The sequence below is a fragment of the Lissotriton helveticus genome, chromosome 8 (assembly GCF_964261635.1).
Source record: "Lissotriton helveticus chromosome 8, aLisHel1.1, whole genome shotgun sequence".
Classification (NCBI taxonomy): domain Eukaryota; kingdom Metazoa; phylum Chordata; class Amphibia; order Caudata; family Salamandridae; genus Lissotriton; species Lissotriton helveticus.
In genome coordinates, this window is record NC_136069.1 from 1,288,944,042 (window position 1) to 1,288,958,870 (window position 14,829).

General features: G+C 43.2%; 1 protein-coding gene across 1 annotated transcript in view; it reads left to right on the forward strand.

Moving 5' to 3' along the window:
- Positions 1-1,367: 1,367 nt before the first annotated feature.
- Positions 1,368-14,829, forward strand: part of MYO16 (myosin XVI) — a 2,830,569-nt gene continuing 2,817,107 nt past the window's right edge. Inside the window, exon 1 of the mRNA XM_078658257.1 lies at positions 1,368-1,546. Within this exon, the coding sequence (XP_078514383.1) occupies positions 1,504-1,546 (43 nt within the window). The 5' untranslated portion in view covers positions 1,368-1,503. The remainder of the gene's footprint in view (positions 1,547-14,829) is intronic.

The window sequence follows — 14,829 nt, forward strand, 5'->3', positions numbered from 1 at the left end:
GGAGTACACTACTTATCATAATTAGATAATAACGTTGCTGCCAGAAAGCTCAGACTTCCTGTTATCGTTTTACTGAGCAGATTTTTTTCTCATACGGATAAATGCCGATTTCTGTTTTTCCCTGTTACACTCTTGACCTCAGTTTGTCCCAAGTGCTTAAAATAAAGCACCACTTCTCATAATAAACGAGTACGACCTACTATGTAAGTCCTAGGATTATTGCAATAAAACGTTTTCAGCCTTTTCCCCTGATATATGGCCAAACTACCCGTAGAATCTTCATGAGTCCAGGCTTTTCTTTTTTTTTTCTTATTGACCTGTTATAATATGCCTGTGGTCCTGTCGCTTGTACCTGCAGAGCACCGGCTTAAAAAGAGCTGTGTACATAAAAGCATACTCTGGGGCGCCGTGTAAAATACGAGACATCTGTTCACCATAAAGTGAGAGAACCCTGCAGCTTGGCTAACATGTCACCATGCCGCCTAGTTCCTATGGCAACATGAAACCAATGAATGAGCCCACATCACACAGACGGGGGATGGAGGGGAGCCAGTATGTGTGAAATTGATTCAGTTGTATACATGGATATGTAGGAGTCAAAATTGCCAGGATCACGTTTCTGGTAGGGTTTTGCGTTCTTCTTTACGATATGTGTTTCTTTGTGTATATTTGTATTCCGTGTTTCGTTCCCAGCCTTGTTGTTTTGCCTGCCGTGCTGTATGTCTGGATATTGAAGGAATTGTTACTGCACACTGCCACTGCAACAGCACACCACGCACGTCACGCCTCGCCCTGTTACTACTACTCATACTACACACACGAGTGCCCTCCCAGAAGGCACGTCTGTGCCAGTTCGTTGATGCTGCTGGGCATGCACGCGCAGATATGCCCCTGTTTCGGTTTCTTTATTTGGCCACATTTCTTGCCAGGTGCAACTGGGAAGGCGCGTGCAGAAAATGCTGCATGCTGTGATATGGCGAGCGTGTGCGTGAAAAAGTTGACCCCAAATGTACGCGCTAAGGCGGAGTTTACCAATCAGCAATGAATTCTGTGCATGATGAATATGAAATGTGGTACATTCCTGCCAGTAGCCGCTGCAGACTGAAACTGCAAGTGCATGCGTGTTGCCCCAGTGATCAGAAACGTCTCCACACACACACACCACACTCTCTCACTCCCCCTGGCACCTGTAATAGGGCGCCACACATTCTGGGTCTCTCATTGCACCCGTTTGGGGGTTCTGCTTGCCATGCAGGTGTGGGTCCTGGGAGCCTTTTGTTGCTGATTTCTAAGAGAATATTTTATCCGGCGCCTTGATTGCACCTTATTTTGCGAGAAGCCAGCAAGCATCACATGTCTCCCACTGGCACCTCTCAGCACAAACCTGTGTGTAGCAAAGCGTGTCACCGCCACCTCCTGCGGCTGGGGTTTCTTTCGAGCCAAACCATGCTCTGAAACATCAGAATCCATGGGGAAGACTGCAATGCTTGGGAAAAGAGCTATATGTCCACCATGTACATTGCTGTGTTAAAGAAATCCATGCACAGTAAGTAACGCGTCTCATCCTGAGACCTTTTTTTCTGTGTGAAGCAGGCAGTTTCTTTATTGTTTGCCTCCCGTTGCTGTGTTAACAGATACTATTTGATAGTACTACAATGGTATGTGTTTTTGCTTGTCATGCTGGGCGCGAGCAGTGGGTGTGTGTTTTAGAGGGGTGGGAGGCAAGCCTATAGCTGAAGGTAAATGACTCTTGAATACAATTGTATCTGCCGCATGCACACACCGCTTGAATGTGCACACCGACCAAATATTGCTAATTTAACGGTATATCTTCTGTGAGTTCAGGTGCAGGTCGGCGTTTACCTTGATTTTTTAGACATATTTTGTCACTGATTTACGCACACATGCATGTGCATCTACACACGGACGCACGCATATCCATATATATTGGATAGATACATATATGTCATCTTTATGGAATTATCTTGAGCAAGGCTGTCCTGTATGCACGTATTCACGAAATCTATGTCCAACTATTTAGTATCCACATATATCTAGCAGGGGAAGGGGATTCTAAAACAGTTTTCAAGATTCAGTTTGACAAATTCTGTGCCATTCTTTACATTTAATTTCTTACACATCGCACATATTTCCACACAGCTTGTAGTTTTCGGTTCTACAACATCTGGACAGCAAAACTTATTCTGATATTTTATTAGCCATTCCATATAATGTTATAATGGTCGTTGTATTCTGTAAAGCAACAGTGTTCGGTGTGTTGTAAGCAGAAGAGGCACACAAATACAAAAATACCACAGGACATCGACAGGAGATACTATTTTTTCTTTTCTGTAAGGTGCATAGCTGTTGTTTTTCCCTTTTAATTTTTAAAACATTTACGATGTGTTCGACAGCGCAGCAATTTTATTGAATGCAGGTTCTTTTCTTCGACCTTTCGGAATGTATACTGAGTTAGACTGTTCTATTCACAAAACAAAGCACAATATATTCAAATGAAAATTTGAAAATACTGTGTGTGGCATAGTGGCATTTTTGCCTTACGAAAGTATCATTGAAAAACTGGTGAAGGGAAGCTTAAAAATGTCCACTTTCCCTTCTTACCCGTCTCTTGTGACCTTGCAGCTTATCGCCTGCCTGTGCAGCAGCTCTTCTACTATGCTGGTTGGTTGAGAGTTATCTGATTGACAGAGGCTGTCTGTAGTTGAAGATTAGAGCAAGTGGGGATGAGGTGGGAGTGCCTGTGGAAGCTCCACCTATTTTCAGCATAGTAAGGTACAGTTGCCTCTGTCTGGATGATATGACTTTTACAGTAAGGACTGCGGATTATGTAAAGGCTAGAACATGCCTCAACTATAACTCAGATCTTGTGTGGAAAAAAAGGTACATGCTAAATGTTTAGTCTGTTTTCAGCGTAAGTGATTAAACATTGATCGGTCAATCATTGCCAATTACTGCATCACCCCTTGTGAAAGCCCTACATGAGCTGAGGACCTCCTCTCCCAAGTGACCTGAAATGCACGCTCGCCCTTTAAACGAAATAATATTTCCCCTGCCATATAAAGAGGATTTTTTTTATTTCATGTCCATGCCCAGCCCCTAGGGGCGTCTGATAGCTGTACAGACGAGGGATTTACTTAGAGTGTGGAAACAAGTTTGCGGTTGTCACATGGAGGAATCGTATGCCCATTCCAAGTTTTTTTTTACAGTGTAGAAACAGGTAACACCATCCTGATGAAAAGAGGCAGGTAGAAAATCATGTAAGCGCTGAACACTGAGAAGCATATATACAGCTGGGAGTGCAAAACCAAATGTATTACTCTATATGTAGAAAGAGTCAAGGCATGCAAAAGAATACTCAGGTATATTATCAACAACTAGCGATAATTTTTGTCTCTAACTTGTTTAGAGACAAAAATTATCGCCGCACATCGGCGATTTTTATCGCAGATAAACCTTGCTATTAGCAAGGTTTATCGCAAATGCGATAAAAAACGCCCGCAATGCATGAATATCGCTGAAAAGTCAGCGATATTCATGCATTATCGAGCAAATGCTCTTAGCCATGTTATCCACCTCCCATTGGATAACATGGCTAAGAACTGCTCAGGGCAGGTGTTAGCTTTTGGAGATATTCGCCCTTAGCGCAAATATCTCCAAAAGTTGGTAATAGGAGATAGCGATGTTAGCGACTGTTTCCAGTCGCTAACATCTTGGCACGCCCACTTTGCATATCATTAGTGATAAATATCACTGACATGCAAAGTGGGGCCCATGATGGTCGCTATCTCCTATTAGCTGTCGCTAACTGGTGTTAGCGACAGCTTGGTAATAGGGAGATAATTTTATCTCCGCTTTCTTGGCTTTTAAAGCCAAAAAAGCGGAGATAAAACCCCTTGATAATATACCCCTCAATGCAGTGCTGAAAACAGGTACCACCATCCCATCAACAGGCTGGCTTTTACAAGGGATCTTGATAAAAGCACGGATGAGCATGGGTGATTTACCCTTTTTATTTTTTAGAGTTTTAGGGACTCGTAGTTGAAAACCCCTCTTCTTGAAGCTTTGGCAGCTGCCAATATTTTAAGCATGTTGTGAAAGCGAGGGTGTCATGTGTATCTTCTCCACTAGTCTACCCAATTCATTTTTATTGACATTCAGAAACAAGAGTATTATTTGTTATATCATTGTGCATGTTTATTCATTTGTCTGGTGGAAGGGTTGAATAGCCATTAGGTACTAAGATGCTTATTTGCTATTGGGCTCGATGCTATATTGGGTTCATTGCTACACTAGCCTGTCCAAGGTAGTCCTTCATGGGATGGTGATCCCATAAGATCCCTTCCTTCATATTGTTCATTAGAAATGGTAAATATACTTTGCTAGGCTGGGTTCAATAATGCTAGTATTGCCTATAAAAAGGAAAATGGGCTACTGCCTGTAGCAGTAATGACAACTGTAGCTGGCTACTGGAGGTGACTGCATGAAGTTCTAGAATTTGAGTGGGGTTGTAGTTCAAGACAAGTGGGATTCCAAGTTCTGGAACTTAGGAGGCTGGCTTACTGCATCAAAGGGTGGTGGCCAAAGCAAACTCTTCTTAGAGAAGGTTGGAGGTTGTAGAGCAATGTTGCCATACAAATACTATTGGTAAGCCAGTTCTTGCTCCTTATTTTCCTGATCTTCCTTATGTGAGAGATGAGTTGGTCACCTCCATACAAGATGTAGTATTGACTACCCCATTGCTTCCTCATGCCATGGAGTCTTCACAGGCTCCAGATGCACTAAAGTGCAGGTCATTCTGCTTCTTATAGCAGATGATGCAGAAGTTCCTTCTCCAGAATGAGAATACCCAATAATCCCATCACAAGTAGAGTCATAGAAAGTAAATAACTGTGTGTGCCTACTGCCTAGTTCACATTGTCAGACATAAAATAACTGTGTCCTGCCCCTCTTACACTATACTACCTGATCTTGCCCTAATGCTCTTTTGTGTAAAGATTAACAGGCATATTGTAGCAGTATGATTTAGCTTGATCTTTCAGACATATAGCCTTGGGTAAAACGGAGTTTCTAGCACAAATCATCTAAGCCCTTAATCTATTTTAGTTTAAGCACTTTGCGTTTTACCATTTCTTAACAGCCTAAAGTCTCTTTTCACTACTCTAGCTCAAATGGTATGTATACCAACTTTCTGCTCAGGTTTTGTAATTAGTTATGGCTTCCAGAGTCTTACCTGTTTGGGACATGTATCTTTTTACTGACAATATTTTATTGAGTTTTTAGTTATTTGCTTGTCTTTGGGCTCATTACAAATTGCTATCTATGTGTATGAGCAAGGTTTTGGCGTCGGAGGAGTTTAATATGGATTATGGTCATTTCTCACTATCAGCCCATGCCTTTTGTTTGTCTCCTTCCTTTACCCCTTGATTTTAAAATAAGATTATACAACTTTTTAGATGTGCATTCTTCACCATTTGGTATTGCATTTTATTCTTTGTGTAGCAACGTTTTTTTGATCAAGCAATAAAGAAATATACTTACTTACTATGTTGCCCATTTATGAGCAAACGTGGCAATGGCTGCGTAATAAGCCACAGAAGCATCAGAATTATTATTGCTCTATTTCTTTTCTTCTCCTAAAGCAGTATTTGTTTAATTTCACAATAATGTTTTTAAATGGAATGGAAAGAATTAATGAATTATCACCATAAACTCATGTTAAGAGTATTACTCAGAAGAGATTCTTTCTCAATTTATAGTGGTTATCAAGATCCATTTTATCATTCAAAACCTGATTTATCAATTTTCTAAGACAGCAGGAAATACATCATCAGCTGATTCAGTAGGTAGAAAAGTCACATTTATTAAATTAACATACTGAGCCATGCGTTTGGGATCTCAACTGAGGCATCTATGGTCATTTACTGTCCAGTCATTGGTAAAGGAATTCAAAAGCACATATGAGGGCTTTTGGAAATGTGCTGACTGCCAACAAACGCTAGACATATGTGAATTATCTGCATGCCTTCTGACCAACACCCCATTTGTTTGTCTTTAGCTGCATTATCTTCCATCCTGGCTTAAACTTTAGATCAGTGGGTCCTAGAGGTGTTCAGCTAATGGCATACTGAAAACAGACATTGTATGTTCTAATGTTTGCATAGCCTTTCCATGGTAAAGAAAAGGGTTCAGAGGCAGATAATGTCTTCTGAAACAGAGTCCTTGTGTACGCGCCTCAAGAAGTGAGATGAGGGAGTTACTGGTTTGAAGCTAGTTTTGTTCCAGGCAGTGCAACCTGCATGTTTAAAAAGTTAATTCAAAAGTTTTGAATTTCCTATTAAACCAATTTTTGAAAATTAAGGGAGAATTATTTCTCTAGCATTTTCTGAGGTGGAGATAAAGAATTAATAATTTACTCAAATCTAAGGCTATCTAAAGAACTATGTACCTGAACCAACACACTGTAAATCGCTTTTAGGCCTCTAATCACTGTGAGGGTACACTTTTTAAATCTACAGTGTTCCACCTTTTATATAATAGGCACCCTGCCTTGTATCTTTACAACGTAAGTTTAGGGTGACTTATTCTTAAATAAAATAGGTTTTTCTTCAGGGCAAAAATACTTTTCCTTGCCGAGTGTTACTTTTGAGATGTCATCAGTGATTTCAATGACCATGTCATGAGTTTTGTAATAAATAGGGTCTAAGCAGAGCATTGCAGGGGCGTAAGTTGTAGCAGGCTTAGGTAACTATAATTGCTGAATTACTATAGTTTGTATTAGTAAAATCTGAGCCTAACTACAACGTCCCTGTAACCTTTGTTTTTTTCAGTGAACTTCTAATTTAAAAAAAATTCTATTTCCTAACTATAATGTCCCTGTAACCTTTGTTTTTTCAGTGAATTTGTAAGGTTTTTCAAATTCGATTTCCTAACTATAACGTCCTTGTAACTTTAGCTTTTTTGTAAGTGAATTTCTATGTTTTTTTTAACTGGTAGTCACATTTGCAGAGTGGTGGAGAAAGGGGTGGGACCTCAGACCAGCTCTCAGGAATCTTGCTGTAAGGGACTTACTGGAGATAACAGGAGGTTTTCTTGGCCCCCAAGGTCCCTCAGCATCCAAAAGGACTTTATCGCCTAACCAATATTGTGCCAGGAGGTGCATTTACAGAGCTTCTCGTGAAAGGGGGAGTGGCCTCCGAAGTACTCACAGAAATTGTGCTCTGTGGAACTGACTGGAGAATACAGGAGGGGTAGTTTGCCCCCAAGGACCCTCTGGAGCCAAGAAGAATTCATCCCCCAACCAGCAGTGCGCCAGGAGGCATGTTTGCAGAGATGTGGAAAAAAGGGGTCTGGCCTCTGACCGCCTCTCAGCAATCACACTGTGTGGGACTTCCTAGAGGTATAAGGAGGGGTAGTTGGCTCCCAAGGAACCTCAGCATCCAAGGGAACTTCATCCCCCAGGTCCAGTCTTTTTAATAAAGTTATATTTTATTAGGCAAGCATCACATGACCCTCATCCCTCAGGCACAGGCCTTTTTGCAATGGGGAAGGAGGGCTGCATGCCACCTCTCCCTGGCCAATTTCAGCCTCGGGGACTCCATCCCCTGGGACCCGCCTTTTGCAAGAAATATTTTATCCAATAGCAGAGAGGGGTCATGCGGCCCCCCACCCCTGGCCAATTTTGACAGTGGGACCCCAGGGCCTGGCCTATGTGTAATAGGGGAAGGGGGCCATGTGAACTCCCCACCCTGGGCTGATTTTAGCCCCCGGGACCCCATCCGACTGGGCCAGGCCTTTTGAAAACCTTTTAACAACTAGTAGAGGAGGGTGACTGCTCAACCCCACTCCCCAGGCCAATTTGGGCCCCGGCAACACCATCCCCAGGGCCCAGCCATTTAGAAATGGGGAAGAGGGATGTGTGGCCCCCTCCCTGGCCCATTTAGGCCCCAGGGACCCTATTCCTCTGGGACTGCCCATGTGTTCTGGGTGTGTTTTGGGACCACGGGGGAGCCCGAAGGCCCCAGCAGTCCCTGCCAGCTGTCCGTCTCCTGCCGGAGCTGGCATTGCTTTCAGACACAGGGAGCAGCTCACTGTAGATATGAGTGACATTCAATGACTATGAGTGACACTTTCTCCTGAACAAAATCAAGCAATGAAGTCTAGGGAAACAGATAAATATGAGAAATTACCCCAATTTGAGCAATTCGAAACTCTAAGAATATCTTGAAACTGCATTAAAGTACCAGAAATGGAAGGACACTAGCCTAGTGCCTTTGTAACCTGATTCACGTACTTTGTAGCAGGCATAATAATCCTCTGCCCTATTTTATTATATATCACTGAGCTTGTAGTCTGTTGACCAGTCTAGCGAAGTTAGTTACAACAAAGCATGGCTGCGTTGTTAGCATATATGACGTGTGGTTGCTAGTATTAAAATAAAAATTTTATTTGTTAAAACGATTCAGACACTTTACATGCAATGGGTCTGTACGGTTGATAACCCCAACAGCACACAAAAAAAGAATTGCCTCCTGATGTGGGATGATGTGATTGGCTCAATGAGTGTGGTGCCAGTGGAACAGAGACCGATAATTTGGCAAAGCGTGATGTTTACCTATCCGGGTCATCTACAGTGAATTTATGAAAATGGCACACATAAGCAATCTGAAACCCTGTCAGTTATGTACCCTGCAGCAGCACTTCCGAACTGCTGGGGATATTTTAAGGCCCCTTTCAGACCATTGGGTTTCAGAAAAGAGGATAGTATTTTAAATGCATTGCCTTGTCTTTGTCCACTCACAAAGTGGCACTTAAATTGCCACACCTAATTCGCTGCATTACTTTTTAGTAAAGCACTCTAGCAGCAAAGCAGGGCTTCCTCTATGGGTCATATTTGTATTCACAATATATTTTCAATGTTAAAAAGGGTGATAGAAATTACTGTGTTTTTAAAATGGACGGGTCTAGGAGGCAGCGGTGCCCTGGCAGGGGTGCTAGAACATCCCAGGGAGAAATGGGGCCCCCTCTCACGAGGTGCAGATTGGAGCTGTGCTTCGGTAGAGCTGCAGACATTTTAACCATGCCAGTTTCACAGTGGAATACCCTGTTAAATCAGTTTACATTGATTTAAGGCGGAGAAGGAATGATTACAAAAAAATAAGGAGCCGAAATAATGCCGCTAAATTTCCACTTTTGTGTTGCTAAATTTCAATTTTTGTGCCGCTAAATTTGCAAATCTATGCCGCAATATCCTGGGGGGTCTGTATAGTTAATGAGAAAGACCCTTGTTTGGTGGATATTTACCTCATTGTCATATTTTTTTACTTCCCTATTGGAGGATTTATGTTATGTCATATTTCTGGATAAAGACGCACCAGGAACAATCACGTTGCCAAAACTCACACAAGCTCACTGGTGACATTTCCTTGTCCTTCATTACGCAGCTGTGGTGTGAAATACGTACTGGACATTTACCCAAGGAAGTAGCACTTAGTAATAAACCAGTAGCAAGTACTCCACTTCAGTAGATATTTTGTGCAAAACTGTGGAGTCTTGTAGGATTAAGTCGCAGGTGCGGTTCCTTTGTGGTCAAGTCATTCACATAGCTACTGACACATCCACACAGACACTTAGACATATACTCACATACTCAGGCGCTCACACACCTAGTGACAGACCCACCCAGACACTCACACACCCACTCAAAGACCTACTCAAAACATTCTCACATGCACTTATACATCTACTCAGACACTCATGCACCCATACAAAGACACACTCAGAAACTCTCACACCCACTCCCAAAACTAACTCAGGTACTCAAACACCCACTCACAGAACCACTCAGACACATTCACAGCCACTCACAGACCCATTTAGATGCTCATGCACCCAATCAAAGACCCACTGAGAGAGTCATGCGTCCACTTACAGACCAGATACACCCTAACCCCTTAAGACTCTTGGTGGGGGTGTTACAGAGACACCCCAGGGCCAAAAAAGCTCTAAAAGAATTTAGTGGGAGTCACGCTGGATCTGTGACTCCAGCAGAAAATGAAGAAAATATATTTTATATATGCGCCCCCTGGGTGGGGCAGGTCCCAGGGGAATTTGCATATTACAGGTGGGGGGTACTTGGGACCACCTTGCTAGGGCTTACTAATGCCCAGGGGACCACCACCAGTAGCTTTATTTCAAGTAAATGCAGGGAGGCCCTTATGGCCTCACCCACTGCCCTGGGGCCCACCGCCTCCCTGGGGCTTATATTTTTATAAATGGGGGGGGTTCTTGAAACCACCACAGCCCCGGAAACCCCACCTCCCCAGGGTTAATGTGTAAAGTAATCGGGGGATCACACGGACCCCCACCATAGCCCCACCAGCCACCACCTACCCGGGGCTTTAAATTTAAATAAAGCGGGGCCGCGCAGACCACTCTCTGCCCCGGGAACCACCTTCTCACAAGGGTTTTAACCAAAAAAGAATGCACCCTGCAGCACCGGGGACCACCACCTCTCCAGGGAGAAATTGAAGCAACCTTAGAAATTCACTGAAAAAAACAAAGGTCACAGGGACGTTATAGTTAGGCTCAGATTTCACTCATACAAAACCAGTGAAATTTAGCAGTTACAGTTACCTGAGCTAAGTATAGCTTGCGTTCCAGAAATGCACTGCATAAGACCTCACATATTACATCACTAAAGGGATGGTCAGTGATATCACTGATGACATCATCCAGAGAACCACTCATACACTCACTCACACCCCCATTTAACCTCTTGTACACACAGTCATACACCAGCGCAACCACTCACATACTCATTCACACACTGATACCAGTACTCACACACCCACTCACTACTCTATAGAGGCATGCATACACCCACTCACTTGTACAGCCATTTGCACAACCATACACTCACCCATACAGTCACTCAAACAACCTGTCACACACTCATATGGCCAGTCACATAACCACACACTCATCTAAACAGCTACTCACTAACCCACTTATTTACCTACAAAATCACTCACACCCACTCACTCACCCAATCATCCTCTCAGCACAGCCACTCACTCACCCATACAAGCCCTTACACACTCACTCACACTCAATAGAACTACTTACATACCCATTCACACATCCATACAAGCACTCTCACATCTACTTACTGATCAATACAGGCATTCACACAGACACTTAGTCTCCAGTGCAGCCACTCAGACACCAACTCACATAAGCAAACACATACTCAAACAGCACTCACTCACCCATAAAGCCACTTACACACCCAGTCACTCACTTATATAGTCATTCAGACACCCACTTACTCACCCATACAGTCACAACAGACCAACTTACCTACCCATAGAGCTACTCACACTGCGACTCCCTCGCCCATACAGCTAGTTACACACACATTCAATAATACAGCCACTCACACAGCAGCTCACTCACCCACACAGCTACTCACATACTCACTTATATACCCATACAGCCACTCACACACTCATATGTGCAAGGATACATACAGTCACACAGCCACTCACATAATATATATTATAAGTAGTGTCATTCATTAGTAGTACACCTAGTATACTAATTTAACTTTTGTAGTACCTTAGTTTATATGTTTAATAATCGTAAACTCCTACAGAATTCTTACACTCACTGGATGATGTCATGAGTGATGTCATTTGAGATGTCATCAGTGATGTCACTGACCATGTCATGAGTGATGTAATGTGTGAGGTCATAAGTGTTGCATTGCCGGGGCATAAGTTATACTTATCTCAGGTAAGTATAACTGCTGAATTTCACTGGTTTTGTAAGGGAAATCTGAGCCTTATTATAACGTCCCAGTAACCTTTGGTTTTTTCATATATATACATTACCTACTGGCAGTCGCCAGTAGATAGTTATAGTAAGGACCTAGTTTCCATAGGAAAAGCATTTTTACTTTGCTAATAATGTTGATGTTGTTTTATGAATCTTCACAAAATATGCAAAAGTAGTACAATGCTCACTTCAGCTGCTGTCTTGAAAGTGCTGGGGTGATTCATCAAGCAGGGACAGAGAAAAAAGGGGGGTCCCAAAACATGTTTTCCCATGCAATTTCCCACAGGTATTTCAGACAAGACTACGGCCTGAACTGCTGAAAGAAACGACACCAAATTTGACAGAAAGGTAGACTTGGTCCGGAAAGCAACCTTTTTGTGATTTGCTGTAAATTCGTTCTGCAGTTTTTGAGATATTAACTGAAATCCAAATTTGTATGTCTAGGGACGCAAATCCTTCACAGATCCTCTGCATCTTCCACAGATCATCCTTCAATCAATCTAGCAGCATTTGTAAAGTGCAACACTATCACCCCTCGGTGTATCTGGGTGCTGCGTCTGTCGAAGCGCCAGGTCTTGAGTCTCTTTTTGTGAGTCTGCCAGTGAGGGTGCTGTGCACAGCTGGTGGGGAAAGTCATTCTGGGTTTTGGCAGTGATGTAGGAGAAGGAGTGACGACCACTGTGGCTACGACAGATGTGGGGTGTGTGTGTAAGTGAAGAGGAGCGCAGGTGTTTAGAGGGTTGGTGGGAAACTTACTACTTGATGTATGCAGGTCCTAGGTCATGCAGGACTTTGAAGGCATGCATGAGGATCTTGAACTGTGATTTCGTCTGGGTGGGGAGCTAGTGGAAGTCCCTCAGTTGGGGGGTGATGTGGGATCATTTGGGGAGGTCCAGGGTGAGTCTGGCTGCAGCGTTCTGTCTGGTCTGGAGTCTTCTGAGGAGCTGGGTGGAGATGCTGGCATATAGGCATTGCCATAGTCAATACGGCTGGTGACTAAAGCCTGAGTGATGATCTTTAGGGTATTGGGTGGGATCCATCTGAAGATTCAGTGGAGCGGGCAAAGTGTGTGGGAGCAGTAGGAGGGAACTGTGTTTATTTGTCATTTCATACTCGAAAAATGGGTAGGGGTTCTGCCCACATAACCCTCTCGTACCTGAGCAAGGGACATCCAAGGATAAAAAAGCAGAAGAAAAGTGGCACTAAGGGATTAATCAAACATTTAATCACAAACAAGAAATAATTAATTATCTTGTTGATTACCAGTATTAAAGTACATTCATATTCAAAGTTTCATATAAATATATATACGAGTAAACAGAGAGAGTGGCGCAAAGGAACAAACATAAATGGAAATAATATATATAACAATACGGCATACAAAATATATACAAATCACATATACAAACTGTACATTACAATTACTACAATCTATCTATACATCAGTGTACCCTAAGAAAAATGTACAAAACTTATCACAGTATCCACTCCTATTTTAGAGTGAAATACATCTCAAAGGGGGAAGTCCCAAAATATGCGCAAGAGTTATCATTTCTCTACACAACATATATTTACCAGGGCGCAAAAGGCGAAACTTAGAATAGGTTATGAGTTTCAGGGGACTCCTTAAGGACAAGGTGTCGACGCAGTCGCGGTCGCGTTTCAGCCAGATGCCTTTATGGCTTCATCAGGACATGGGTACTAGAATGGTAACATGAACAAGGATTATACTACAACAAAAACATTGTCATTTCATGGTTAATTGGCTGTCGTGGAGGATGCTGAGTTTGCATACATGATCGGTCAGTGTAGGTGTAGGTCCGAGTTCTGTAAGCCACCATCTGTGGTTCCTTGCAGAGGTGTACTTCCTGAAGATCAGTACTTCACTTTTGTTGAAGTTGAGGTTGAAGCAGTTGTCTCTCACTCATTTGGCTTTGTTGGTCATGGCGTTGCAGAAGTTGGCTTTGGCATTGGAGGGCTCCTCTGTGAATCAGAGAATGAATTGAGTGTCATCTGTGTAGGAGATTATGTTGAGTCAGTGGGATCTGATGATGTCTGCGAAGGGGGTCATGTAGATGTTGAACTAGGGTGAGACTGAGGGATGATCCTTGTGGTATGCTCCAGATGATATTGTTGGGTGCGGTGGTGAAGGGAGGCGGTCGGATGCTCTTTGTGTGTCCTGTGAGGAAAGAGGCGATCCACTTGCTATATGCCTATTTTGTGGAGTCTGTTGATGAGGGTGTTGTGGGAGACAGTGTTGAATGCTGCGAAAAGGTTTAGGTGGATCAGGGTCACCGTTTCTCCATTGTTGAGGAGTGTTCGTACATAATCAGTGGTGGCAATCAGCCAGGTCTCAGTGCTGTGGTTGGCACGGAATCCTGAATGTGAGGCGTCCAATAGGTGGCTTTTGTCCAGGAATTCAGTAAGCTGCTGACTGATGGCTTTCTTGAGTACTGTGACTGGGTAGGGGGTCAGGGAGATAGGATGATCATTTTTGAGATCGCTTGAGTCGGCATATTTGAGACTTCTGGTGGCAACAGCAATGCTGTGATTGGCTGGTCACAACCTCAGGGGAAAGTTGCGGCCACCCTTTTGTTAATCAAGACTCGGTTCTGAGTGGGGAAAATACATTTTAAAAGTGATAGAAGGGGTCAGGCTAGAGGTACCCTGACTCCATAGGACTAATGAAGGGGTCTGTGAGGGACTCCAAAAGGACAAGAAATTTTCCAAAATCCTTTTTTTAACCATGCAAGGTTGTGCAGATCCTCCTGGATTTGGGTGGATTCAGGTGGATCAGTGGATCCAGACCACCCAAAAAACATACACTCACTCAGAGAACCACACACCTACCCACACACTCACTCGCACACCCACTTGCACACCCAGACAACCACTCACACACCCATGCAACCACTTACACAACCACTCACAGACCCTTAAAAAACTCACACATCCACTCACAGACCCATACAC